The 26,498-nt window shown below is 43.8% G+C and overlaps 1 protein-coding gene and 1 non-coding gene across 3 annotated transcripts in view; one reads left to right on the top strand and one right to left on the bottom strand.

The window, feature by feature from the left end:
• The first annotated feature begins 4,211 nt into the window (after positions 1-4,211).
• Positions 4,212-4,375, top strand: LOC129149204 (U1 spliceosomal RNA). Its single transcript, XR_008556198.1, has one exon. It is a non-coding gene; the product is annotated as a U1 spliceosomal RNA (small nuclear RNA).
• Positions 4,376-7,646: 3,271 nt separating this feature from the next.
• SNX6 (sorting nexin 6) overlaps positions 7,647-26,498 on the bottom strand; it is a 69,525-nt gene continuing 50,673 nt past the window's right edge. For both annotated transcript variants that reach the window (XM_054716530.1, XM_054716529.1), the window contains 6 exons: positions 25,395-25,470; positions 22,965-23,004; positions 21,390-21,476; positions 11,324-11,483; positions 11,158-11,243; positions 7,647-8,341 (listed from right to left, as the gene is read on the bottom strand). In XM_054716530.1, coding sequence (XP_054572505.1) covers positions 8,288-8,341; positions 11,158-11,243; positions 11,324-11,483; positions 21,390-21,476; positions 22,965-23,004; positions 25,395-25,470 — 503 coding nt within the window. In that variant the 3' untranslated portion in view covers positions 7,647-8,287. The remainder of the gene's footprint in view (positions 8,342-11,157; positions 11,244-11,323; positions 11,484-21,389; positions 21,477-22,964; positions 23,005-25,394; positions 25,471-26,498) is intronic.

Genomic DNA, 26,498 nt, shown 5'->3' on the forward strand with positions numbered 1-26,498 from the left:
CGAGCTGTTCCTGCTTTCCCAATGCCATTCCCCAATGAGAAGAACCAGGTCTTTGGAGAAACAGGTGGTTTCCAAGGAGCCAGGGAAGGGGACCCCTTCCCCGGTTGAGCCCGGAACACGCTGAGCCAGGAAATAAGGAAACGCTCCAAAAAGTCTGTGAACATCGCCAAAGGCAGCCGATCCGCAGGGGCTTTCATAGGCCCGATCGGAGAACATTTGAACATCCAAATAAATAAAACCGGTGATGGGTTATAAACTACTGAATAACAGCCATGAGACCGTATGAATTGTACACCACCAACAAATGTGGAATGAATGACGGAATCCATAATAATAAAAGTGTAATGTGCTAACTAGACCAGGCAGCCAAACGACCTCCCCGGACGTCCTTCCGGACAAAGCCACGGCGGAGGGGTGAGGCAGAGGCGGCCGCCATGGCGGGTGGGGGCCGAAGCAGAGGCGGTTAGGGGCCATCAGGCAGGCAGGCAGGCGAACAGTTAGGAGCCAGCGGTCCCGGACTGTGAGAGGGATGTCCGACTGCCGGTTTAGGCCCAATCCCGCAGGGGTCCCGGATTGCGAGAGAGTGCAGGCCGGGCTGAGGGACCCCCCCTCTCCCATCCCCTTGCACGAATTTTGTGCACCAGGCCTCTAGTTAGAAAATAAAGATTTGGCAATCATTATGCAAGAGTCGTCAACAGATGACTATTGCGCTAACGGTTGATGAGGAACAGGATATTTACAAATTATCTTCAAATCATCTCCACACAGATTACTTATTAATCACAAAGGGCAAACCTGGTACACACCTCCAGTGGCAGACGGCTGCAGCACGGCCCCCCGTGCACCCACGTGCTTCTGTGTTGCCCTCCCATATGGACTCTGGACTCGGCTCTGTGACTTGCTTTGGCTGTCGGAACGTTAGTAAATGTGATGGCAGCAGAGGCTGAAAAGCATGTTCTCTCTGGGACTTGCTCTCACTGGCTGACCTGCGGCCCCCAGAGGAGAAGGCGGGGTCAGCCTGCTGGAGCCTGTTGGAGGAAGCCTGGGTCAGTCTTTTGATGAAGACGAACCAGGTCAGCTCAGGTCCCTTGGAGACTGCCCGGGCCCCTGCTGGCTGCCGCTGTTTGAGTGATTCCACTGGAGACCTGGAGACCTGAAGACCTGCCCAGCTGAGCCCAGCCAGAACTGCCGATCCAAAGAATTGTGAGCAAATAAATTGGTCATTATTTTAAATCACTGTTTCAGGGCACTTCGTTACACAGCACTGGGTAACTGATACACCACCTTAACCAACTAATCAATGTCAACACCGCCCGCCAATACCTGAGCACGTGACCTCCAGTGCCTCCAGATGTGGTGCCCAGAGGAGGACACTGCATTCAGTTTTTAGGGCTGTTACAGTAAAGTACAGGCTCACCTCGTTTTGTTGTGCTTCAGTTTATCGTGCTTCACAGGTGTTACTTTTTTGTGTGTTTTTTAAAATCCTCATCCAAGGATATGTTTATTAATGAGGCATGGGGGGCGGGTTGGGGGAGAGAGAGAGAGAAACATGGATCTGTTGCCTCCCGTTTGCGCCCCAACCGGGGATCGAACTTGTAACCTTGGCATGTGCCCTGACCGAGAATCGAACCCGAAACCTTTTCGGTGTGCAGGATGTCTCTCCCACCAACTGAGCCACACCTGCCAAAGCACGTGTTGCATTCTTTTAAAAACAGAAGGCAAGACCATCCACCAGCATGAAGATTACGGCTCGCTTTCTGTGATGCTGGCTTTCTTGCTGGATCTGAACCCTCGTTAACTCTAAGGTAAGCCTCTACCACAGACTGGGTAGGTTAAAACAACAGGTATGTGTTCTCTCGCAGTTCTGGAAGCCAGGTATCCAAAATCAAGGTGTCGGCAGGCCACGCTCCCACCAAGACTCTGGGTAGAATCTCTCCTTGCCTCTTCCCAGCTTCTAGGGGTGACAGGCAATCCTTGGCTTGTGGTTACATCACTCCAGTCGTTGTTTCTGTCATCACGTGGAGTTCTTGTGTGTCTGTGCTGCGCCAGCACAGCCAAGGGTTCGGCGAGCCTGAGGGAGGGCGGCGAAGGATGGAGAAATGATAGACAAAGAGAAAGAGCTGGGTCTAGGTGGATCTTCTGTGCCTGGCTGAGGCCACAGAACAGATCCAGACTGCAAAGCTGAGGCTTTATTTATAATGAGGGACAAGCAAGGTAATCTACAATGTTGTTGTGAGTTTCACTTGTTTTGGCAGCACTTGCTGCCCCTCCCACAGCCCACTAGCTACCCAGGAAAGATCTAGGGAGCAGTCACAGGATCAAGCTTAATTATGCTTAGAGGACTGAGCCCTCCAAGCTGGGATTTGTTTGCGGCTTTGCCAGCAGGTCAGTCCGAGGCTTACCCCTATAACCGCTTCTTACATGTGTCTCTTTTTTCTACTTCTTCTTCTTTGTCTTCTTCTTCTTCTTCTTCTTACAGGCATTTTTGATATTTCCCCTTTATTTCATTTTTATTTTTAAAAATATATTTTTTTGCTTGCTTTCAGAGGGGCAGGGAGAGGGAGCAAGAGATAGAAGCATCAGTGATCATAGAGCATCATGGATCGGCTGCCTCCTGCACGTCCCACACTGGGGATCGAGCCCACAACCCGGGCATGTGCCCTGACGGGAATCGAACCTGTGACCTCCTGGTTCATAGGTCAACACGCAACCACTGAGCCACACCAGCCGGGCTGTGTGTCTCTCTTTACATGGCATTTTCCTCTCATGGGGATAACCGTGTCCTAGTGGATTAGGGACCACTCTCGCGACCTCCCCTTACCTTGGTTGTGTCTGCAAAGATCTTATTTCCAAGTGAGGTCACATTCAGAGGCACCAGGGGCTAGGACTTCAAAACATGTCTCTGGAGGGACCCACGTCGCCCGTAACAGCCACAAAATCACGTATGAAGTCTTTGTTTCAAATAGGCACTTGAACGTGATGATGAAGGAACAGGACAACCCCCAAGTGGAAGGATTTTCTACAGGAGAACTGGTCTCTAGTCTTAAAAAAATGCCTACAAAGAAGGACCTGGGAACTATTTCAGATGAAAGTAGGTTAGAGAGACACGACGTCCGAATGTAATACGTGGTTTTGAATTTTCCTTTGCTATAAAGGGCGTTATAGGGACAATGGATGAAAACTGAATAATGTCTGCAGAGTAAATGAGAAAAACATTGTACCGGGGTTACTTTCTTGATTTTGATCATCGTATTGGGGGTTAGGTAAGAGATCCCTTTGTTTTCAGGAAATACACCCGGAGGAAGGAAACTTCCCGAAACAACCAACAACAAACAGGATCTGCCATGGGTTCTTCCCGTCTTCTCGCAGCCGGACCCTCCCCGCGCCCTGTCACCTCCAGCCCTGCCTCCTGCCTGGCTCTGCTCCGGGCCGACCCCTCGGGGAGCACGTGGTCCGAGCACTCTGCTCACCGCCGGGGAGGAAGCGCGTCAGCCCCCGGGTCTCAGGAAGGACCCTCCGGTCCGGAGGGAGGAGCCCCGCAGGCCGGAGCGGACATTGCTGTTCATTTCATTCCAGAGACGTGCCAGCCCTGCCCCGGCCCACGCGTGCGCACCGCGAAGGGACGCCTTGGCCGGATATTCTGTCCCAGGGTTCCCGTCACGGGGCACGACGGGGTCACCATCTAACCTGAGAGAGGAGAGAGGAGTAAACGTTTCTTGCTAAATTGGTGACGAAACTCTGATCTCAGTCTCTAAGTTTAACGGACACTCTGCTGGGTGTCATTTTCGTTGACAGGAAGGCGAGAGCACGCCCGGGCCCTGACCCACACCCTCGGTGGGGCCGTAACACCTGCCGGGCGCCGAGGGCGGCGAGACCCGGTCCTCCCTCCCGGGTCGGGGACTCGTCCCCTCGCGGCCACCTGCGCGCCACAGGCCGGGATCAGAACCCGGAGACAGAGCGCCGGGGACGTCAGGCCGAGGGCGTGGCGTATGCAGATGAGCAGGAGCGCAGAGGCTGCCGGTCCCACTCCGCCTGCGCCTCCACGTCCCCGCATCCGAGATCCAGGCGCCCCCGGGGTTGTTGTCGCGACGGGAGAGAATGGCGCTCGGGTGGGTGGGGCGGCGGGGGTGCCGGGGCGTGCGGAGTAGAGTGAGCGTGTGTGAAGAGGGAGGCGTGCGTGGGGGTGAGGGTGCCGTTGGGCGGAGCAACTCATACTTACCTGGCAGGGGAGATACCATGATCACGAAGGTGGTTTTCCCAGGGCGAGGCTTATCCATTGCACTCCGGATGTGCTGACCCCTGCGATTTCCCCAAATGTGGGAAACTCGACTGCATAATTTGTGGTAGTGGGGGACTGCGTTCGCGCTCTCCCCTGGTTTTTGCGTGTTCCAAAGGTAGAAATGGCGCGTTTTCCCCCTAGTGGTCTTGTTTTTTTCAGCCCAAACTTGTTTGCTGTTTCCAAAGCAGGAGCATCCGGACGGTGTGGGTTCCTATGTTTTTCTCCCATTACATCTAATTTTCATGTTGCATGTCAACAGAAAAAGGATGGGCATGGGTGGAGGCGGGCTTTCTGAGACAGCTCAATGTAAGATTCAAATAGAATTGCACTCCTTGTTTTTTTTTATTTTTAATATGTTATTGGTTTTTTTACAGAGAGGAAGGGAGAGGGATAGAGAGTTAGAAACATCCATCAGCTGCCCTTGCCCGGAATGGAACCTGGGACCCTTCAGTCCGCAGGCCAGTGCTCTATTCGCTGAGCAAAACCGGTTAGGAGGGCACTCCTTGGTTCTAAGGCCTCGAGTATCTAGCTCCCTGTTCCCAGGGCACTTTTTCTTTTAAACCCTTGTCGCGTCTCCCATTTTACTCTATTTTCTGCAGAGTGCCCCACTTAAAACAGGTCAGTTTGAGCCCAATTTCTATAGTTTGACTACAAAACATCAAGGATATTTAATAAGGTTTTCCAAACTGAATACGGTATCACCAGTGTGAACCTCAGGGGTCTACAGGCCTGATCCACTTACTTTGTTAATCCTCACCGCTTTCCAGAGAGCGTGGGAACATGGGGGGGGGGGGGGGCTGGAGGGGGGGGGGGAGAGAGGGAGAGAGAGAGAGAGCGAGAGAGAGCGCTTGCCTCCTGCGCGATTCCGACAGGGGCGGGGAAGGAACCTGCAATCAAGGGAGCGCCCTGACCTTGACAATTGAACCCGGGCCCTTCCACGCTCCGCCACTGAGCCACCTGGGCCAGGCCTGACCTACTCTCTTTTGCAGCCTCTTCTCCTGCTACCCTCCTCTCTCCTGGAAGAAGCCCCTCACCGCACATTCTCCCGGTTCCCTCCCAACTGTTGACTCCCCCAGACCGTCCGGATGCCTGGTCCGCCCCTGTTCCTCCTCCTCAGAGCACAAAGCACTGATTTTCAACCTTTTTCGTCTCACGGTATACAAACTACTAAAGTTCTGCAGCACACCGGCACACCATAAAATACATATTTTTTCCAGTCTGACAAAATAGAAAAAGGTATCATTTTGATGCATTCACATCCATGACTGTTACTGTGTTCGTTAGCTGTTGTCTTTTTTTTTTTTTTTTAATTTGACAATCTAAAGGAAAAGAGGTCAGTTCCCCTGAATAAATAGGCAGGTATGACATGTTTTAAAAATTCTCGAGACACAAGTGTTTGGAAATCGCTGGCAGAAAGCATCACCAGAGGGAAACCCTAGACTGTCCGGACAGGGCTTTGGTCTCTGGCACCAGGTGTCTTTATTCTTTTTTTAAAAATATATTTTATTGATTTTTTACAGAGAGGGGGAGAGGGATAGAGAGTTAGAAACATCGATCAGCTGCCTCCTGCACACCCCCTACTGGGGGCATGTGCCCACAACCAAGGTACATGCTCTTGACCGGAATCGAACCTGGGACCTTTCAGTCCACAGGCCGATGCTCTATCCACTGAGCCAAACCAGTTTCGGCAGTGTCTTCTTAAAGAAACATTTTTATTATTATTTTTAGAGAGGGAGGGAGAGAGACACATCAACGACGAGAGAGCATCATTGGTTGGCTGCCTCCTTCCTGCACGCCCCACAATGGGGGATCTAGCCCGCAACCTGGGCCTGTGCCCTGACAGGGAATTGAACCGTGACCTCCTGGTTCATAGGTCGATGCACAATCACTGAGCCACGCCTGCCGGGCCAGGAGGAGTCTTTCCTTCTGCTTCACCGCTGTTGTGTCCCACAGGCACAGAGGGTCAACAGATGTTTTTTCTGTGGCACACAACTCAACAGCAGTGAATCCAGGGCTGGCTGTTTTCATCAGGGACAAACAAGCATTGAGCTGTGGAATAGCAAATGTCTGTTCTGGAGATGCAAAGTAGAATCTTTCCTCAGGGAGTAACATATTCTTTACCGAGTTTGTAGGATTTGTTTGTGAGAAGACCCTTGCAAAGTGTGGTCGTCAAATCATTTCTATATTAAGCAACCCTCCATCCCCTGCCCCCACAGTGCTGCTTCCGGCCTACCCCACCCCCAAGTACTCTGCAAATGGAAGAAGCCACGGGATGCACCATCCACTCTAACGCCTCCCCCAAAGGCCACTGTGGTACAAACAGAGGAACTGTTGGGTAGGTATAGCGTTTTGCTCCGTACTTGCTATTTCTTGGCATTTACAGAGCATTTCACATTTCCAAAGCGCTGTACCAACATTTATTCATCCTCACAACACCCCTGTGAGGTAGGTCAGTATGTCTTGTGTAGTAGAAAGACTGAGGCAGGGAGAGAGGTCAAGTGAACCTGCCTGAGGCCGCAAGGGCAGCCCGTGAAGGAACCCCACCGAATCCTGAAGCTAGGGCCCTCCATCCCTCGTTCACCCGCTTGGTGAGCACTGCATGGGCATATTTCCACCAGGGAAGGGGACACGAAGGACAGAGCACACAGCTCTCTCGGGCAACAGAACAATCATCAGTTCAAATGGCTTCGGTGGACAAGAGTGAGCGAGAGAGTTCTTCAGCAGCACAGCAGCGAGGCTGGGAGGAAGGCCGATCATCCGGACGAGGCTTGAGGCGGAGGCCAGGCCTTCAGGACCCATCCGAGCGGGGACCAAGCCTGATGCCTGTGGTTTCCAAATGGGAGACAACTCAGAAGGAGACAGTGGGAAAAGCCAACCACGCCACCTGACCTTAAATAGGCATGGCATAACGCTCACCCACATTGGAAAGGCCAGGATGTTTGTAATGTAACTACTGACAGTTAGTAGCCTGTACGGCACCCAAACTTTACTCCACGTGTGTCTGTTTCTTTTCCACCACACGCGTTGTTCCCTATCGCAGACTTCCCCCTCTCCATACCAATCTGTACACTGGCATAACTACCCACTACCGGCTCAAGGGCACATGCCACGTGGGTCGTCGGCGAGCTGGGGATGGAATCCAGGAAACCATAGCGGGCCATGTTCTCGGCCCCTGGAAGTAGAAACAGCTGGCTCTAACCGCCTCTGCCCAAGTCCATCTTGTATGAGGTGCCAGAAGCACAGCAGCCGCCATGGCTTTGTCAAGGGAAGGGGCACAGGGTCACTCTGTCCCTCTGAGGGGAAGGAGGAGAGCGAGGACCTGCTCTGTAAGGCACGATGGAGGCAATGACCACGGAGTTAAAAGCCGTCACTGTTATCACCGTTTATTTGACAATCGTTGGTTTAGTCTACAAGTTTAAGGCAAACATACTAATGCATTTGCGTTTCTTCAGAAATCATACTTAGAAAGATTACATAAAGTCTGTCCCAAAACTTCTAAGAAATATTCATTAATTAAAAATAAGTCTGATTAAGATGTTTTACCAGGATACATGAATGAACTTAGGTGGCATACAATGTTTCCTTAAAAATAAAATTAAAAAAAAAAAAAAAAAAAGGTAGTGGCAATCTTTATCTTGTTTGAAGAATGTATTTTGAAAGGGTTAAACTTCAGAAATCGCTTAAAGGTGAGTAAGGTTGGCAGCCGTAAGGAACACCATCATAAAACAAACAGAGTTACAGAGGCTGCTTTAGGAAAGGACTGACTTTGGGCTTCGGAAGAGGAGGAGCCGCAGAGCGGGAGGCGGGAGGGCAGCGCCCACCACGGCCGGCCGGGCTGGCAGTGCCCGTGGGCCGCCCGCTCAGGGTTTCCCAGGAAAGAGGTGAGTGGGTGCGCTTTGTCAGCTGTTCCTTTTGTTTCCAGTGAGCAGTAAATGCCGAACGTCATGAAGAAAATAAACATAAAATCTGAAGGAAGGAAGCCCTTTAACCCCGACGGCGGAGTGCGGCTTATGTGTCTCCATTTAACACAGCCAGGCAGTTCTGCAGCAGCTGTAGGTTGCCCTAAACAGGAAGGGAGAGCAAGCATGAGGTTCAAACACTTTGGGAGAGCCTCATCCAAAACATAAACTAGGAAACATCGCCCAGCTTTTAATTTGTTACAACACAGGAATTTCAGAAACAGCTACTCATTATACACAAACAGACATAACGTTACAGACTTTGTTTCACGAACAACATTTTCCACATACTACGTTCTTCAGTGCACTTCCAGCCAGACCCACATTAAAGCTCTGATCTGGCAGGTTCGAATGTGGGAGAAAGTATGCCCTTTGCGTCCAGGTCAAACTACCGAACACTTTCTGGCTGTAAGATAGGTTCCTAACACCGTCCTATAGCCATTAGCAAATAAAGTCGCTTAGCTATATAGCCGTTTTTATAAAAATGGTAAGATTACAGACAAAAGTATTGTATGAAGTTCACACCTAAGTGCCCATTTGTAAGGGGCCACGGGATGTACCATCCACTCTAACGATTGCAGTTTAGATAAAAACGGTGAGATTACAGACAAAAGTAGGAATTCACACCCAAGTACCCATTTGTGACGCGCGGACACGGCCACCCACACCTGGAGACGTGTACAGACAAACACGGACAGGGTGAGGCAAGAGTAGGCTTACAGTTGTGAGTATGTGCAGAACAGCTTGTTCTGATGTTATTATTACTTATAATCCTTGTATTGTTTTCCACACGAACAAATGGAAGCCTACTGTTGCCCCACTCTTTAGGTTACATAATGTATAAACGGGGGTGAAAGAAACCCCTTCCTTCAAGTAGAAAGTCAACCGAAATGTATAAAGAACGATGGAACTAGAAAATGACCATTTGGCAACCATCATATTACTATCAAAGTCAGCCCTGACCGGTGTGGCTCAGTGGATAGAGCGTCGGTCTGTGGACTGAAAGGTTGTGGGGTTCGAGTACCGGTCAGGACACATGCCCACGTGGCGGCTTGATCCCCGGTAGGGGTTGTACCGGAGGCAGCTGATCAATGTTTCACTCTCACATTGGTGCTTCTCTCTCTCTCTCTCTCTCTGTCTCCCCTCTCTAAAAATCAATATTTAAAAAGTAAAAAAAACCCAACAACCCCAAAAAACAAAACAAAAACATAATAAAAACTCAGTTCCTCATTTGCACTACCCACATCTCAAGTGTTTGATACCACATGAGGCTAGTGGCTACCGCACTGGATATGGTGACTGAGCGATGAGGTCCGAGTGGGAGGCTACCGATCGCTGTGTCTCTCTCACATCCATGTTTCTCTCTCTCTTTCCCTCTCTCTTCCGCTCTCCCTAAAATCAATGGAAAATTATCCTTGGGTGAGGGTTAACAAATGTTGATTCCTTTGGTGCTGGATCAATCTTTTACATTAAAATTTAGATGAAGGTATAAAAGGGAAGTTCATACAAATCAGAAATGCGCACCACTTTGTAGGAATAATTAGTTTAATGGTAAATTCTTTATGACCAAATCCGTATTTTTAACGAAACGAGTGCTCTGGCTGAAACTAGCAAGCTAACCTCTACCAGCCATAAATGCAGCCTGCAGTTACAGTGTAAAGATTAAATGCTCGGTGAATAAAACATTCCAGCGATCTGTTGCACATGGGAACATACCCAGCACGACTGAACTGTACACGTAATACTTCTTACAGACGGGCCCTGGCCAGTGTGGTTTGGTGTTTGGGGCGTCGCTACCAGTCAGGGCACATACCCAGGTTGCAGGTTTGATCCCTGGTCAGAATGTGTATGGGAGGCAACCAATGCATATTCCTCTCTCTCTCTCTCTCTCTCTCTCTCTCCCTCCCCCTTCCTCTCTGAAATAAATAAAAATATATTAAAAAAATTTTCAAGTGATATTTGTATATATTTAGAAAGATTATTTTCTTTGTTAATCCTTACCCAAGGATATTTTTTATTTATTTTTTTCCCCATTGATTTTTTAGAAAGAGTGAAAGAGAGGGAGGGAGGGGAAGCAGGAGGGGGAGGGAGAGAGGGAGAGGCAGAGAGAGAGGGAGAGAGAGAGACATCGATTGGTTGCCTCCTGAACACACCCCTACCAGAGCTGGGGATGGAACCTGCGACCCAGGTACATACCCTTGACTGGGAATCAAACCTGACCCTTCGGTCTCAGGGCTAATGCTCTAACCACTGAGAAAAACTGGTGGCCAGGGCAGAAAGATTTATTATTATTTAAAAAAAATATATATATTTTAATTTTTATTGATTTCAGAGAGGAAGGGAGAGGGAGATAGAAACATCAATGATGAGAGAGAATCATATTAATAATCATATTAATATCAAAGTCATGCCCCACACTGGGGATCGAGCAAGCAATCCTGGCATGTGCCCTTGACTAGAATCGAACCTGGGACCCTTCAGTCCGCAGGCTGATGCTCTATCCACTGAACCAAACCAGCCAGGCGAAAGATTTATTTTTTAAACAACTAGTAAAAAAAAAAAAAGTACTGGTTTCCATATTAGATACCAGAGTCTTGCAGAGCTGACCACCAAAGTCATTATAGATATTATTTTTGTTTGAATGACATCACTTAAGAAATCTCTCAATTCTAGGATTCTCTTTTAAAATTTACTGTAAGGTTTGTGCTAAGCTTTATATTAACTACAAGAAAGAATTTAAGAGCTGTAAAAAACTCTGTAAGAGGATATTACTAAAACCAAATACTTTAAAGGAGTGAAATAAACTTGGAAAATTTAATTTCAATTGAGTAATAGTTCTTACAGTATCCTCTGGAATCGGTTTTATAACGGACTCCTTTGTAAATTATAAGCTCCTGAACTGTTACCCTATGACATTACCTTTGCATGCTTCAGTTCCAACTCTGCCAGTTCCACTAAGTTTTTCCTGAATGCTGCAACTCTTCTGGTCTTAAAATCTATAAGTTCTGTGAACAAAAAAAAATTAGGGTATTTTATTTACATACTAGTGTAAAACAGACCTTATTAAAGGATAATATAACAGTACCTTGTTTTGCAGACTCTGATATTTTTTCAAATTTCTGACAACATAATTGTTGGGATGTTTCTGCCTGTAAAACATCTTTATTTTTGGCTCTTGCTTTATCCAATGCTTTATTAGCATTTTCATAATCCACTAGTGACCTAGATCTTCGATAGAGGAGATCCTATAAAACAGAATGCAAACTGTTGGACAAAAATAGACAGAGGCAAAGAAGCATTGAACAGACTGTAAACTACAGCGGGAAGGTAGGGGAGGGTTGAGGGGGATAAGAGATCAATTGAAGGACTTGTATGCATGCATATAAGCACAACCAACAGAAGCAAGACACTGGAGGCGGGGGGACGAGGGCAAGTGCGGGGCGGTAGGGGAGGCTGGGGGGAGGTGAGTGGGGACAAAAAAAAAAAAAAAAAAAAAAGACAGACCTTAAACAAAATTAAAAAAAAAAATTAAAAAGAGAAAACAAAAAACAGAATGCTTTACAATAGATGCTGCACATTTCTAGTCGCTACACTCAACCACCTCCACCACCGCCACCTCATCGCCTCAGAGATAACACTTACACAGTGAATACCACATGCCAGCTAATCCTGCATTTTTAAAAATAAATACCACACAGCTCACTCATTCAGATGCACAATACAATGTTCTTAGGATGCTCACAGAGTTGCTGAACCATCATTACAATCAATGTTAGAATATTTGTTGTCACCCCCAAAAGAAACCCCATATCCATTAATAGTAACACTCCATTCTCAACCCCTATTCCAACCATTAATGGTTTCTGTCTCTACAAATCTGTCTATTCTGGACATGTTATTAAAAAATGAAATCATATGTGGCCTTTTGTGTATAGCTTTTTTAAAAAAAATTTCTTTGTTGATTTAAGTATTACATATGTGTCCTCATCCCTCCATTAACCCCCCATAGCTTTTTTTTTTTTAAAGTATGTTTTTATTGATTTCATAGAGAGGAAGGGAGAGGGAGAGAGAGAACCTTCAATGATTAGAGAGAATCATTGATCGGTGGCCTCCTGCACGCCCCCTACTGGGGATGGAGCTGAAAACCTGAGCATGTGCCCTGACCAGAAATTGAACAGTGATCTCCTGGTTCATAGGTTGACACTCAACCACTGAGCCACACTGGATGGACTTTTCTATGGCTTTTTAAACTTTGCATAATGTTTCAAATTCACCTGTGTTACAGCATGAATCGGTACTTTCCTTTTTATTGCTAAGCTAGAGGTCCAGTGCATGAAGTTTGTGCATGGATAGGGTCCCTAGGCCTGGACGGTGATCAGGGCTGATCTGTGGGGCGAATGGTGGGGTGATCAGGGTCCCCACTTGTTCCCAGCTTGGCCTGGTGCCGCCTGCTTGCTGGCCCCACCCCCTGCCACTACCACTGGCCACCTCCCTCTGCAGAGCGACTGGCGGGGTGATCAGGGGCCCCCATTCGCACCTGCCTTGGCTGGCCTGGTGCCGCCCACTCGCCGGCCCCATACCCCGCTGCCGCTGGTCGGGGCCTGTGGGCTGGAGGCAGCTTGTGTTGAGGGTCTGCCCCCTGGTGGTCAGTGCACGTCATAGTGACTGGCCGTTCTGCCATTCTGTCGATTTGCATATTAGGGTTTTATATAGGTTATATATATACAGAGGCCCAGTGTACAAAATTCGTGCACTTGTGGGGGGGGGGGGGGTCCCCGCAGCCCGGCCTGCGCCCTCTTGCAGTCTGGGAGCCCCTGGGGGGATGTCCAACTGATGACTCCTTAGCGCTGCTGCGGAGGCGGGAGAGGCTCCTGCCACTGCCGCTGTGCTCACCAGCCATGAGCCTGGCTTCTGGCTGAGCAGTGCTCCCCTGTGGGAGCACACTGACCACCAGGGGCAGCTCCTGCATTGAGCATCTGCCTCCTGGTGGTCAGTGCACGTCATAGTGACCGGTCGTTCCACCGTTTGGTCGATTTGCATATTAGCCTTTTATTATATAGAATATTTAATTCCCATCTGACAATATGTTTTCTTTATTGATTTTAGAGAAAGGAAAGGGAGAGAGAGAGACAGACAGACAGACAATGAGGTGAGAAACATGGATCAACATGAATTGGTTGCCTCCTCCATGCACCTCGATTGCACAGGACAATGCTCCAACCAAGTGAGCCACATGGGCCAGGGCCATTTTGAGTGCATTTAAAAAAAATATATATTTTATTGATTTTTCACAGAGAGGAAGAGAGAGGGATAGAGAGTTAGAAACATCGATGAGAGAGAAACATCGATCAGCTGCCTCTTGCACACCCCCTACTGGGGATGTGCCCACAACCAAGGTACATGCCCTTGACCGGAATCGAACCTGGGACCCTTGAGTCCACAGGCCGACACTCTATCCACTGAGCCAAACCGGTTTCGGCTTTAGTGCATTTTTATATGTGATGTGAGGAAGGGGTCCAACTTTATTCCTTCTCATGTGACTATTCAGTTGTCCAATATCATTTGTTGAAGTCTTTTTCTTTCTTTTCTTTAAAAAAAAAATATTTTTATTGATTTTTTTACAGAGAGAAAGGGAGAGGGATAGAGAGGTGGAAACATCGATGAGAGAGAAACATCAATCAGCCGCCTCCTGCACACCTCCTACAGGGGATATGCCCGCAACCAAGGTACATGCCCTTGACTGGAATCGAACTTGGAACCCTCAGTCCACAGGCCGATGCTCTATCCTCTGAGCCAAACCGGTCATGGCTCTTTCTTTCTCTCTCTCTCTTTTTTTTTTTTAATATTTTTATTGGTTTCAGAGAGGAAGGGAGAGGAAGACAGAGATAGAAACATCAATGATGAGAGAATCATTGATTGGTTGCCTCTTGCACGTTGCCTCTCGCAACCCAGGCATGTGCCCTTGACTGGAATCGAACCTGGGACCGTTCAGTCTACAAGCCGACGCTCTATCCACTGAGCCAAACTGGTGAGGGCAGTCTTTTCTTTTCTCCACTAAACTATCTTAGCACCCTTGTCAACAATCAATTGACTGTCTCAGAAAACTAGGAACAGAAGGAACATCCTGAAATTGATAAAAATATCTGCTAAAAACCTACAACTAATATCAGATTTAATGGTGAGAAATTATAAGCTTTCCTACTAATATTAGGAACAACACAAGGATGTCCAGTATTACCACTCCTCAACATCAAACTGGGAGTCCTAGCTAATGCAATCAGAAAAGAAAATAAGAATTATACAGATTTGGAAGAAATAAATAGATGACATGACTGTTTATGTAGAAATCTGATAAAAGAAAAAACACATAAAAAACCTCTCCTGAACTAATAAATATAAATAATAAGGTTGTAGGATACAACATTAATAAACAAAAGTCAACTGCTATCTTTTTAAAAATATATATATTTTATTGATTTTTTACAGAGAGGAAGGGAGAGGGATAGAGAGTTAGAAACATTGATGGGAGAGATACACAACCCCAATGGGGATGTGCCCGCCTCCTACACACCCCCCACTGGGGATGTGCCCACAACCCAGGTACATGCCCTTGACCGGAATTGAACCTGGGACCCTTCAGTCCGCAGGCCGACGCTCTATCTACTGAGCCAAACTGGTTTCGGCTCAACTTCTATCTTATATACCAGCAATGAACAAGTAAAATTTGAAATTAAAAATACAATACCATTAGCACTCCAGAAAATAAAATACTTAGGTATCGATCTAACAAAATATATACAAAACCTGTAGGAGGAAAACTAAAAATCTGATAAAAGAAATCAAAGAACTAAGTAAATGCAGAAATATCCCATGTTGATGGATAGGGAGACTCAATATTGTCAAAATCAATTCTTTCCCATTTGAGCTATAGATTCAAATCAGCTTTATTTGTAAGAGCTGAAAACTTATTTTTCTGTAGTTATCAAGAAAATGATCCTAAAGTTTATGTGAAGAGGCAAAGACACAGAATAACCAATGCAATATTAAAGGAGAAGAACAAACTCTGAGGACCGACATTACTTGAAATTGAAATCTTACTATTGTGAGAATAAACAAGTAATTTTTTCTGTCAAAGAATAGTTTAGACAGCCGCCATGTTGGCCGCATGACTTGCAGCTCCCCTGGGGGCCGCCATCTTGAAACGGCAAAGGCTAATCCCTCCCTTCAAATTAGCCAATCATGAAAGACTGTGTGCCTGAGCTCCACTCAAGAGTGAGGGACAGGCCCTAACCGGTTTGGCTCAGTGGATAGAGCGTCGGCCTGCGGACTGAAGGGTCCCAGGTTCGATTCCGGTCAAGGGCATGTACCTTGGTTGCGGGTGCGAACCCAGTGGTGGTGGGGGTGTGCAGCAGGCAGCTGATGGATGTTTCTAACTCTCTATCCCTCTCCCTTCCTCTCTGTAAAAAATCAATAAAATGTATTAAAAAAAAAGAAAGAAAAGAAAAAAAGAGTGAGGGACAGGTCACCTGCATCAGGATTAAAAAGCCGAGCAGACAGCCCGCTCAGTGTGCACGTGCTTCTAGACCATGTGCTGTGCACCCTTCTACGTAGAAGTAAAGATATTTGCCTTGCTGCCTGGCTCCCCAGTATGTTTTGTGTTCTACTAGGACCCGTGAATTTGGGGGCTCGCCTTATTTCTTACACTATAAAGCTACAATAATCTAAACAGTGTGGTACTGGTGGAAAAAAAAGATAGACAAATAGATCCATAGAACAAATAAAGCCCAGCGCTAGACCTATAGTCAACTGATCTTTGATAAAGGAGCAAAGGCAATACAGTGGAGAAAAATCCACCCGCAACCAAGGTACTTATTCAGCATGGTGCTGGGAAAACTGGACATTCACATGCAAAGAAATAAATTCATACACAGATTATACCCTTTACAAAAATTAACTTAAAGTAGATCACAGACCTACATGTAAAAGGTAAAACTACAAAAACACCTAGAAGATAGTGTAGGAGAAAATCCAGATGATCTTGGGTTTGGTGATCACCCAAGGCATGATATATGAAAGAAATAATTGATAAGGTGGAGTTCTTTAAAATTAAAAATTTCTGCTATGCAGCCCTGGCCAAGTGGCTCAGTTGCTTGGAGTTTCATCCCGTACACCAAAAAGGTGCAAGGTTTGATCCCCAATTGACAACTGATTGATGTTTCTCTCTCTTTCCCTTCCTCTCTCTCTCTAAAAATCAATAAAAACATATCCTTGGGTGAGGATAAAAAAAGTTTCTACTATGCTGCCAAAACCGGTTTGGCTCAGTGGATAGAGCATCGGCCTGCGGACTGAAAGGTCCCAGGTTCGATTCCGGTCAGGGGCATGTGCAGTGGTTGCGGGCACGTCCCCGGTGGGGGTGTGCAGGAGGCAGCTGGTCGATGTTTCTCTCTCATCGATGTTTCTAGCTCTCTATCCCTCTCTCTTCCTCTCTGTAAAAAATCAATAAAATATATTTAAAAAAAAAAGTTTCTGCTATGCAAAAGACACTGTCAAGAGGATGAGAAGACAAGCCACAGACTAAGACAAAATATTTACAAAAGACATATCTGATAAAGGATTGCTATCTAAAATATACAAAGAACTCTTATGATTCAACAATAGGAAATGAATTCAATTTAAAAATCGGCCAAAGGGCAATTTTAAAAACAGACACTTCACCAAAGAAGATACATAGATGGCAAATAAGTATGTGAAAATATGCTTCACATCACTTGTCATCAGAAAAATGCAAATTGGAACAATGAGATACCATCACACACCTTTTAGAATGGCCAAAACCCACATTGACAACACCCAGTGCCAGTAAGGATGAGAAGCAACAGCAACTCTCGGAAATGCAAAATAGAACAGCTACTTTGGAAAATGGTTTGGCAGAACTAAACACACTCTTTCCGTATGATCTAGCAATTGTGCTCCTTAGTATTTACTCAAAGGAGTTAAAAACATATGTCCACCCAAAAACCTGCACATGAATGTTTATAGCAGCTTTATTCATAATTGCCAAAAACTCGAAGCATCCAAGATGTCCTTCAGTAGGTCAGTGGACAAATAAACTTGGTACATTCAGGCAATGGACTATTAGTGCTAAAAGGAAATGAGTTATGAAGCTATGAAAAGACATAGAGGAAACTTACATGCATATTACTAAGTGGGAAGAGCCAGTCTGGAAAGGCCCAACTATATGACATTCCGGAAAAGGCAGAACTATGGTGACAAGTATAAAGACCAACAGGGGTTAGGAGGAAGGAGGATGGATAGGTGGAGCACGGAGGATTTTTAGGGCGGTGAGACTATCTCAGATGACACTCATGACGGTGAATACATTTGTTAAAACCAATAGAGCCAAAACCGGTTTGGCTCAATGGACAGAGCGTCGGTCTGCGGACTGAAAGGTCCCAGGTTCGATTCCGGTCAAGGGCATGTACGTTGGTTGCGGGCACATCCCCAGTAGGGGGTGTGCAGGAGGCAGCTGGTCTATGTTACTCTCTCATCGATGTTTCTAGTTCTCTATCCCTCTCCCTTCCTCTCTGTAAAAAATCAATAAAATATATTAAAAAAAAATAAAACCAATAGAGCGTACAACACTGAGAGCGAACTCTAGTATAAACTACGTTCTCTATTGTGTGTTTGGCTTCTTTCACCATCTTTTAAAAAAAATTTTTTTTTATTGATTTTTTTACAGAGAGGAAGCGAGAAGGAGAGGGATAGAGAGCTAGAAACATCGATGAGAGAGAGAAACATCGATTCAGTTGCCTCCTGCACACCTCCCACTGGGGATGTGCCCGCAATCAAGGCACACGCCCTTGACCGGAATCGAACCTGGGACCCTTCAGTCCACAGGCCGACGCTCTATCCACTGACCCAAATTGGTCAGGGCTTTCACCGTCTTTTGAAATTCATCCATGTTGTTGCTTGAATGAGACGTTCATTGCTTTTTAATGCCGAGTAATATTCCACTGTATGGCTGGCTATACCACAATTTATTTATCCAATCACCTGTTGGTGGACATTTGGGTTGTTGCTGCCAGTTTTCAGCTATTACAAATAAAGCAGATGTGAACATCTGTGGGGATACATGCTTTAAAATACCTAAACTGAAATTACTGGATCATAGGGTAGTCTATGCTTAAGTTTTAAAGAAACTGTTACACTTTCCCAAAGTATTGCATCATATTTCCACTGTGTGTGAAAGTTTCAGTTGCTATAATTTAAAAAAATAGTTTATTGCTTTTAGAGACAGAGGAAGGGAGAAGAGAGAAAATCAATGTGAGAGCCCAACACTGATCAGCTGCCACCTGCATGCCCCACACCGGGAATTGGAATCGAACCAGCAGCCCTTCATTGTACGGGATGACCCCCAACGAACTGACCCACACGGCCAGGGCCAGGTGCTATAATTTTTGTCAGAATTTTTCCATTTTAATCATTCTAATTAAGGAGTATGGTGATATGAAATTGTAGTGTTTTATTTTTTTTTATTCTTACAATTAAGTTTACTTTTTTTTAAAATCATCACCCTAGAATATTTTTAAAAATATATATATTTTATTGATTTTTTACAGAGAGAAAGAGAGAGGGATAGAGAGCTAGAAACATCGATGAGAGAGAAACATCGATCAGCTGCCTCTTGCACACCCCCTACCGGGGATGTGCCCGCAACCAATGTACATGCCCTTGACCGGAATCGAACCTGGGACCTTTCAGTCTGCAGGCCGATGCTCTATACACTGAGCCAAACCGGATTCGGCATAGAATATTTTTTCCATTGATTTTTAGAGAGAGTGGAGGAGAGAGGAAAAGACAGAGAGAAATATTGATGTGAGAGAAACACATAGATGCGTAACTCATGCACGTGCCCCAACCAGGGCCTGGGCCGGAGAAGAGCCTGCAATCGAGGTACGTGCCCTTAACCTGAATCAAACCGGCTGAGCCAAACCGGCTATAGCAAGTTTCAATTCTTTCTTTTGATTACTAAAAATTTTGGATTTACTTTTAAAGCGATGTTCCATTCTAAAAAGTTTTCTAGTAACAACTATATATTATAATAAAATAATAAATTTAAAGTCTTCAAAAGTGACCAATTCATGTTATCCTGGCCCATCCAATGTAAATCGTTTATAAGACACAATCTGATTTAAAATAATTTTATATGGATGGTATATTTGCAAGTACCCAAGTCCTCAAATTTAAAATAATTCTTTATAATTTTTTAAAAAAATATTTTTGATTTCAGAGAGGAAGGGAGAGAGATAGAAACATCAATGATGAGAGAGAATCATTCATCACCTGCCTCCTGTACGTCCCCTACTGGGGACCGAGCCCACAACCCAGGAATGTGCCCTTGACCAGAATCAAACCTGGGACCCTTCAGGCCGCTGGCTGACGCTCTATCCATTGAACCAAACCAGCCAGGGCAGAATTCTTATTTTTTTTTTAAATAAATATTTTTATTGATTTTTTACAGAGAGGAAGGGAGAGGGATAGAGAGCTAGAAACATCGATGAGAGAGAACCACTGACCAGCTGCCTCCTGCACACCCCCTACTGGGGATGTGCCCGCAACCAATGTACATGCCCTTGACCGGTATCGAATTGGGACCTTTCAGTCCACAGACCGACGCTCTATCCACTGAGCCAAACCGGTTTCGGCAGGGCTGAATTCTTTATAATTTAATAAGAAATGAAAGAATGGTGTTCAAAGCACCACTGATCAAATGGGAATTTTCTGTGCAGTATCTCAATTGATAAATTAACATTGATTTTGGAGTATTTGAGTCATTAAGTTTTCTATGGTTTTTTAAAAAAATTCTTTATTGTTTAAAGTATTACATATGAATCCTTTCTCCCCCATTGATCTCTCCCCGCTCATTCACCCCCCGCCACTGACTGTGTCCATGAGTTATGCTGATATGCATGCATACAAGTCCTTTGGTTGATCTCTTACCCCCTCCCTCTCCCCTCCCCCCCGGCCGGTTCCCCCTGAGGTTGGTTTGTTCGATGCCTCTTTTCTGTGCTTTTAAGATGTTTTTGCTAAACTTGTTTTTGATTAGTAAGAGTTTTAGTCTTGTACCTAGGCAGATTTCCAAAAGGAAACTTGAGTTGCCTTAAAATAAAACCTATCCTTGTTTTATGGATCTCTTTCTCTCACCTTCAATAGCGAACTTATATAGACCAAATTAGGAAACCTTTAGCTATACAACTGTTATTTAAAAAAAAAAAATTTTTTTTTATTGATTGCAGAGAGGAAGGGAGAGAGAAGCATCAATGATGAGAGAGAATCATTGATCAGTTGCTTCCTGCATGCCCCCTACTGGGGATCAAGCCTGCAACCCGGGCATGTGCCCTGACCGAGAATTGAACTGTGAACTCCTGGTTCATAGGTCAAAGCTCAACCACTGAGCCACGCCTGCTGGGCTATTTGGGGGTTTTACTTTTGTCTTTGCAGGCATTTTTCCAGAATAAGTATACCAAATTCATATACATTTTTATTTACCCCTGACTTACAATTTCTAAAAATCAGACCTGAAAACATACTTTAGCCCTGACCAGGTATCTCAGGTGGTTAGAGTGTTGCTACGATAAGCCAAGGCTGTGGGTTCGAATCCCAGAAGAATCAATCAACGAATGCATAAATAAGTGGAAAAACAAATCCATGTTTCTCTCTCCTTTCCTCTCTCTCAAATCAATCAATTAAAGAAAGGAAGAAAGAAAGAAAGGAAAATATAATTTAAACTCAAGAGATAAATCATCTTTGACAATCTTAAGTCTAACAACTTTAAAGAAATGGCTTTTTGTTAAATAGTTCACTAAAAAAACCCCACAATCAACAGCCCTAACTGGTTTGGCTCAGAGGATAGAGCGTCGGCCTGCAGACTGAAGGGTCCTGGGTTCGATTCTGGTCAAGGGCACATGACTGGGTTGCGGGCTCGATCCCCAGTAGGGTGAGTGCTGGAGGAAGCCAATCAATGATTTTCTCTCTTTTCTCTCATCATTGATGTTTCTCTCTCCCTCCTTTCCTCTTTGAAATCAATAAAAATATAAAACACACACACACAACAAAAAAACAGCAACAACCCTAATCAACAATAAAGTTACCTTAGCAGCTTGAGATTCTCTTAAGTAATATTTTAGAAGGTCAGAAAGTTTGAGGTCCTCGTCAGCAGACACTCGTGCTTCTATTTTCTGAAAAAAGGGAAGAAAATTGGCATTTATTCATCACTTATATTCTACACTCAGTGTTTTCTTAATTACTATAAATAATTAAAGGTATAAATAACTATAGTTAAAATTAAAACCCTGCACATCTACCAGAAGAGCTAAAATAAAACAGTACCAAGTATTATAAGCTTGTGCAGTAACCCAATGCTCATTCTTTCTGGTGGGAATGTAAACTGATACAATCACTTAGGGAAATGTTTAGGCAGTATCTACAAAATCTTTTCACCTGGATACCCTGGGACCCACCAATTCCCCTTCTAGTTATGTACACCCAACAGAAATGTGCAGTATGTTCAACTGAAGATGGTCTTAGAAGTACCATTTGTAAAGAGCTCCAAACTAGAAACTATCCGATGGTCTACCAACAGTAGAACAGATAAATTTAGTATATCCTTGCAATAGCATACTATACAGTAGTAAGAATGATACAGATCCCTATTCTTATGATGTAAATGCACACACACAAAAAACCTATCTTTCCAGAAAATGTTTTCTTGTACAAATATCAATGGCAGAATAATGGGCTATATGGTCCCCAGTATAACAACATTTAGATATTTAAAAACTTTTTCCATTGTGAGAGAATATCTTCTTTTCTATTACTTGTCTCTACTACATTATCACTCAATTAAAAAGGTCATGTTGAAATCAGATTTCTACAATGAACTAGACACTACCACTCTCAGCTAAATACTATTAATCATCTAATAAGCATTTTCACTATTCTATCAAGTGATAAAAATGTTAAATATTGTATCTAGAACCGATCCTCGAAAACCAAGATTATATCATTATTAAATTACTACTACCATGAATGAAACCTTCTGCAGTTGTATGTATATATATTTTTAAACTGTACATCTTTTTTTTAAAATATGTTTTTATTGATTTCAGAGAGGAAGGGAGAGGGAGAGAGATAGAAACATCAACGATGAGAGAGAATCATTGATCAGCTGCCTCCTGCATGCCCCCTAACTGAGGATCGAGCCCTCAACCTGGGCATGTGCCCTTGGCTGGAATTGAACCCAGGACCCTTTAGTCCGCAGGCAGATGCTATATCCACTGAGCCAAACCAGCTAGGGTTGCAGTTGTATATATGATACAACTCACTTTAAACCAATGTGTCAAGGGGGATCAAAAGCAATATAGTCTTGGTCAAGGGACAATGAATCTAACTTTCTTCTAGCTTACAAAGCCCCAGGAAAGGATCATTCTTCATAAAAATAAACCCAGTCTCCATAATAAACATGTTTTCTGATAGAATACAGACATCTACATAAATACCAAAAGGCCATAACAAAAACCAAATTTCCTGAAAAACTCTCAAATTTTCAAATCTAAATCTCTTTCTTAATCCTTCTGAAGTATAACTCTTCTTCAATAAAGCTAAATAAGTTAAACACAACAGTATGCAGAGATTTGGATTATCAAAGATTAATTAATAGTACTTACTCTCGTTTTATCAAACAGTTCTGAAACTTTGAGAAAAAATCTGGAAGAGAAAAATATTTCATCAGAAGCTACCCTTAAATAATTTTCTATTTAAAAAATGTTGAGAGAATACATAAGGCCCTAAATCAAATGAATAATGAACATTCTTGTCTCATTACAGTAATATTTAATGGTCTTATTTTCTTCCTTTAACAAAAATCTTTATACTTCCACCCATAACAAATTACTTGAAATCTGTTGTTACAGAAAATCTTCCCATTTTAAGATAACAGTCTAAGTCAAACAATAAAACCTAAAAACTTTGTATTGATATTCTTTAGTAATATGCCCCATAATACTAAATGAAACCCATACCTTCACATTATTACAGAAGTACAAAACAATCACATCCAAGAGACAAAGGCTGATTTAAATGGAAAACAATGAAGTTGGAGTAGTTTTGAAGATATCTGACAGCTATGTTTTAAACATTTTCAAACAGGGCTGCTTTGTTTTGGAAAACAACAGAAATCAGTAACCAACTTCTATCTTAGAATTCACTTTCACTTTTAACTAAACAGCCTCTCACCACCAATTGAAAAAATCCCAATGCAAAACTACTAAAGGATATTCTGTAAAATAGTAACTATAGATGGCACTGTAATTGGATTAGGGCAAACACTACTGAAAGCTACAGGACAATTTCGTGAGCGTCACTTTACTTCAAAGAACTTGCTTTGACAGGTTTATGTCAGGTAACACTTGGCAAGGTTGCCCCCTTTTTTTTGTTATCAAAGAATTAAGAACTAACTCTTTGGGAAGGCAAGCATGTTAATTAGTGTGAACTATGGTACCTTGCTTTGCTGAAAAACTTGGATCTTACATGTCTACTGAGAGGCTACGTTAGAGGAAAAGTTCAAGGATGTGGTTTAGAGAAAGGCATGAATGATGAACATAGTTTTCTCACTTAACATTTAAAAAGAAGTGAATTATTGTTCACTGAAGAGATGGGTTAAAACAATATTATAGGAGCAACTAAAATTATGTCCAGTTAGATTAAAATTAAAGTGAAAAACCAGCATACCATAAAGTAAATAAAGGACAGCTGTGTAGGCAAACTTCCAGAGGGTGATTTTACACTAACATGCAAACACCTTCCTCATCTGACTGCCTTAACATTCACTAAATTATAAAAACGAAAACAGCCAGTCTCTTTAAAACGTACAAACTGATAGCATTAAATTTCACTATAAATGTCAATTTGGTGCCCCAGCTGGTTTTGCTCAGTGGATAGAGCATTGGCCTGTGGACTGAAGGGTCCCAGTCCCAGGTTCGATTCTGGCCAAGGGCACATGCTCGAGTTGTGGGCTCCATCCTCCCCAGCAGGGGGGCATGCAGGAGGCAGCCAATCAATAATTCTGTCTCATTGATGTTTCTATCTCCCTCTCCCTTCCTCTCTGAAATAAATAAAAATGTTAATTTGGGCCCAGACAGAGTGGCTCAGTTGGCTAAGCATCCATTGTCTTGCGCACTGAAAGGTTAATGGTTAGTCAGGACACATATGAAAGGCAGTCTCCAATCAATGTTTCTATCTTCTCACTTTTATATGTTTCTCTCCCTCCCTCCCTCCTTTCCTCTCTCTAAGCATGTCCGTGGGTGAGGATTAAAAAACAAACAAACAAACAAACAAACAAAGTCAATTTGGCTCTGGCAGGTGTGGCTCAGTTGTTTGGAAAGTCATCCTGTATACTGAAAGGTGGCGGATTAGATTCTTGGTCAGGGTACATGCGGGAGGCAACCGATCAATGTTTCTCTCTCACATCAATGTTTCTCTTTCTCTCTTCCTTCCTCTAAAATTAAAAAAAAAAAGTCAATATGGTCTTCTATGAAATACATGTAATTCCAAATAGCATTTTTAATTTATAATAAATGTTATCAAAACCTAAGAATATTTTGACATAAAGTCTGTCTCTCCAAATACACCAGCCCATTTTCATCAAGTGAAACTTTGTAAAGTTAAAAAATATATACATTAAGGTCCATTTTTTTTTTTAAATATATTTTATTGATTTTTTACAGAGAGGAAGAAAGAGGGACAGAGAGTTAGAAACATCGATGAGAGAGAAACATGGATCAGCTGCCTCTTGCACACCCCCCACTGGGGATGTGCCCGCAACCAAGGTACACGCCCTTGACCAGAATCGAACCTGGGACCCCCGAGTTCGCAGGCCGACGCTCTATCCACTGAGCCAAACCGGTTCCAGCAAGGTCCATTTTTATTTTCCAGATTTTAAAAATTGACAGCACTTAGAGAAGCTCCTTGTTATCAATGTGTTTTGAGAAAAATATTCTAAAATGTCTACTGGGTCTGAAATATTGTGTGTGCGCAGCCTGCCAACAAAATTTTTGTTTTATTTATATTTACTGTTTTTTAAAAATCAGAATCCTTACTTGCATATATCTGTAGAATCCTGAGTTCCTAAAGCATATAATGAAGAACCAATTCTATTGTAATCGTCTGCAGCACCTATGGAAAAAGGTTCAAGAATTTAATATATTTATTCTTTAATTAAAAAATATTGAGCATCTACCTGCTAAACAATGTGTATGTAATAGGAGATGACCAAAGTCCACTGAAGGAAATGAGAAAAACTATAATACAATATGATGAACATTACATTAGAAGGAGGTACAAACTACTTTGGTAGCAGTAGAAACAGGTGATTTCACCTGAGTAAGTCAGAGGAGGATTGACAGACACTGCAGAATGAGTTTGAGCTTGTAGGATGAGCAAATCTTTACCAAGTAATGTGTAAAGAAGAGAATTTCAAATAAAAAGGGAAGAGCATGGATCAAGGCCAGAGAGGCATAAACGAACATCGTATATTCGGAGAACCTTCTGGGACTATGGCACTGAAGGGTACAGAGGGAAGGTAGATGGAGTTGAAGATGAAAAAATAAATTGGAAGCATCTTGGGGAAAAAGGGCAAGCCATGATAAAGTCTGCATTTGGTCTGTAGGAATGGGTGTTATTAAACATTTTACAATCATAGTAGTGGTAAATCAACCTGATAAGGATGTTAGTTTTTAAAAATTACTGTTGCCAGGTTGGTTCAGTGGATAGAGCATCAGCCTGTGGCCTGAAGGGTCCTGGGTTTGACTGAGGTCAAGGGCATGTACCAGTTGCAGGCTTGATCCCTGGCCCCAGTCAGAGCAGTTTTGGGAGGCAACCAATGGATATTTCTCTCTCCCCCCCTTCCCTTCCACTCTCTCAAAAGAAAGAAAGAAAGAAAGAAAGAAAGAAAAAAAAAAGACAAATATTCTTGGGTGAGGATTAACAAAAAAATAAAAAAAGATACTGCTTCCTGGAATAAAGACTAGAAGTGCAGAGACACGGAAAACAGAGTAACCAACCTAGAAACTGAGGGCCAGGATCAAGATAGTGGGAACAGTGAGAGTACAGAGGAACTAACAAAGCTAAAAGATATTTAGGAAATGTAATAGGGAGGATTTATAAACAGCAGACCTGATGTAGGAGGGGAAATTATGGAGCTT

This window comes from Eptesicus fuscus, chromosome 5 (assembly GCF_027574615.1).
Source record: "Eptesicus fuscus isolate TK198812 chromosome 5, DD_ASM_mEF_20220401, whole genome shotgun sequence".
In the NCBI taxonomy this organism is placed as follows: Eukaryota; Metazoa; Chordata; class Mammalia; order Chiroptera; family Vespertilionidae; genus Eptesicus; species Eptesicus fuscus.